Below are 3,388 nucleotides of genomic sequence, written 5' to 3'. Positions count from 1 at the left end.
CGTGGAGCTGGACTCTAGGTCACTCCTCTAGTCTTGTTGTCATGAGTCAGCTTCTGGGTAAGCTCATTTCCTACTATATAACAGACAAGGACTATCCAAAAACTCAAGGGGTTCTAATTCTATTGATTAAATTATTAAGCATTATTTAGACATTTACATAAGTTCTTTCCTATTATCTACCTATCCAGACATACTGCTATGGCCTCTTTAAAATTTTTGCATTCAGCAAATGTACATTATATCTGAGATCTCAGAATCCCTCACCTTAAAAGTATTCTTAATTCAAGTTCTGATTCCTTTCTATTTATCCTCCTTTAGAGTTGTTTCAGAACAAGTCTGCAGCCTGGAACCATGGATAAGGCCAATTCTTCAGTGGTGTCTGAGTTTGTACTGTTGGGACTCTGTAGTTCTCAAAAACTCCAGCTTTTCTATTTTGTTTTCTTCTCTGTGTTGTATATGGTCATTGTGCTGGGAAATCTTCTCATTATCCTCACAGTGACTTTTGATACCAGCTTGCACTCCCCTATGTACTTTCTCTTGGGAAACCTTTCCTTTATTGACATTTGTCAGGCTTCTTTTGCTACCCCTAAGATGATTGCAGATTTTCTGAGTGAACACAAGACCATATCCTTCAGTGGCTGCATAGCCCAAATTTTCTTCGTTCACCTTTTTACTGGAGGGGAGATGGTGCTACTTGTTTCGATGGCCTATGACAGGTATGTAGCCATATGCAAACCCTTATACTATGTGATCATCATGAGCCGAAGGACATGCACTGTCTTGGTAACGATATCCTGGGCTGTGGGCTTGGTGCACACATTAAGCCAGTTATCATTTACTGTGAACTTGCCTTTCTGTGGACCTAATGTAGTAGACAGCTTTTTTTGTGATCTTCCTCGGGTGACCAAACTTGCCTGCTTGGACTCTAACATCATTGAAATACTAATTGTGGTCAATAGTGGAGTTCTTTCTCTAAGCACTTTCTCTCTCTTGGTCAGCTCCTACATCATTATTCTTGTCACAGTTTTGCTCAAGTCTTCAGCTGCAATGGCAAAGGCATTTTCTACGCTGGCTTCCCATATTGCAGTAGTAATATTATTCTTTGGACCTTGCATCTTCATCTATGTATGGCCCTTTACCATCTATCCTGTGGATAAATTACTTGACATATTTTACACTGTTTTCACCCCCATATTAAACCCCATTATTTATACACTAAGGAATAGGGATATGAAGGCTGCCATAAGGAAAATTGTGAACTATTACCTGAGGCCAAGGATAATTTCTGAAATGTCACTAGTAGTGAGAACTTCCCTTCATTAAGACAAAATTCCTTCAAATTCCTCAGGTCAATACCCTGTTTAATATTTTAGTCCTTTTTTGTGGTGTATCTCAATTGTGGGGAAAGTAGTGGAGAAGATACTATACAGAATATTTAATGAATATTAACAAGTCTTTTTCTAGGTATCAAGCGAGAGTTAAATATCAAAAACATGGAAAAATCACTGTTTAGATTACTGGTTCCAGAAAAAAAATATGGGTACTAGATGGATAATATGTATGCATTTACTGCTTTTGTTACGGGTAAATGTAAATATGATCAAAAAAAGCAATGACAACCTAATTCTTTGGTAGACATACATTCAAACATTTGTCAGGTTTTATAAGTTTTCTTAATGACATGCCTAAAACGTCTATATGGATGAATAGTATTTAAAAATCTGAAACTGAATTTTGCCAGCTTTAGGGAATAGCCAATCTATGATTTAACATAAGTGCTTAAGTTTAAGTGGAGATAATTAGGTTATGAGACTCCTCTCCCCATATGAATTATGCCTATCCCATAGTTTTCAAATAGCTAGCAATGCTTTAAAATATGGAATGAAATATACTCAGAAGCTTCCATTTTAAACCTTTCATTTAAAGGGCTTTCTCTGATTGGCTAGATAATTCCAATTTCCTTTTAGATTATGAGTTGTAGAAAAGAGAGGAGAATCTAGAAAGCTGAACTATTTTAACACCAAGATTTTTATTTGTGCCACTTCTCTTGTTCCTATAGTGCAGCTGCCAGTGGCTTATGTTCAGGCACCCAGTGGTACTCATCCTCCAGCAAGTTTTATTGCCAGCCTTGGCCTTAAATTCTCTGAGCCCCATTTTCAGTCACCCTCTGTGAACTAGCTCTGGTCTAGCGCAACCCAGAGAACCTCTCTCCATCCAGGGGGCCTCACTCATATTCTCTCCAAAGTGTTCTGAAACTCATCCTTGGGCAGGGCATCACCCTTCCACATTTATTTCTTCCTTGGTTTCTCCCCTTTAGGCCTAGGGTTTTTTTTTTTCCAAAGTAAAGTAAAGACTATTCAGATTCAGATTTAACCAGTTTTTACATGTATTCTTTTTTTTTTTGTTTTTACTATTGCTCTATAGTATTATGAAATATTATTACATAAATAGATTCATGTAGCCACGACTACTACAAACCACAATAAGGACATAGTCCTCTTCCATCACTTCCAAGAAACTTTCCTGTGTTGTCTTCCCTGTGATCTTAACCCCTGGCAACCAGTGATCTGGTCCCCATCACTCTATTTTATTTTTTCATTTCAAGAGTATTGTAAAATGTATCAGCTATTCAAATGGCCTTTTGTAATAACTTTTTAAAAATTTAATGTGATTGCATTTGTGAATCATTTTTGATATCTTTTTTTGTGTGTGTCTGTGTCTGATTTAAGAAATCTTTCTCTCTGTCAAGATCATATGACATTATTTAGATTTTCTTCTGTAAATTAAAACATATTTTGCTTTTTATACTTAAGAATTTCATCCCTTTGTAATTCATTTTGTAAATGTTGGGAGATAGAAATCTATTTTTATATATTTGTAAATATGTAGAAATCAGACTTGATATCATTTATTTAATAGTTCATCATTTCCCTCAATTTGCAATACTACCTCTCTTATATTTTCAGCTTCAGTGTATGTATGGATTTGTTACTAGACTCTGTTCTGTTTCGTTAATGTATGTGCTTAGCCCTGAACCCATATTACGCTGTTTTAATTTACTATAGTTTTAAAATAAATCTTGATGTCTGATAGATTAAGTTCTTTCATCTTATTTTTCACAGTGTCTTTGTTAGTTTTATCCCTTTTATGTTCTGTAAATATTTTACAATCAGTTTGTCAGATTTCTTAAAATATTATTTCAGGATTTTGTTGTAATTGCATTGGATTCATGTGTTAATTAACATACAAAGATATTTATTATATTCATTGTTTATCAACACATTTATTAACTTGTAGAGAATTGACATCATTTACAAATAAATGTTGAAAAAGAAAAAACATGTTAACAAAAAATTACAAATATTTACATAAAAAACATAACTTGCAA

The 3,388-nt window shown here is 34.6% G+C and overlaps 1 protein-coding gene across 1 annotated transcript; it reads left to right on the top strand.

Moving 5' to 3' along the window:
* Window positions 1-351: 351 nt before the first annotated feature.
* On the top strand, window positions 352-1,323 carry OR4K5 (olfactory receptor family 4 subfamily K member 5). Its single transcript, XM_015453306.3, has one exon. The coding sequence runs from the start codon at window positions 352-354 to the stop codon at window positions 1,321-1,323; it is 972 nt and encodes a 323-aa protein (XP_015308792.3).
* Window positions 1,324-3,388: the final 2,065 nt, after the last annotated feature.

This window comes from Macaca fascicularis, chromosome 7, assembly GCF_037993035.2.
Source record: "Macaca fascicularis isolate 582-1 chromosome 7, T2T-MFA8v1.1".
Taxonomy (NCBI): domain Eukaryota; kingdom Metazoa; phylum Chordata; class Mammalia; order Primates; family Cercopithecidae; genus Macaca; species Macaca fascicularis.
The sequence above is the reverse complement of the archived record's forward strand: the minus strand, read 5'-3'. Positions and strand labels throughout refer to the sequence as shown.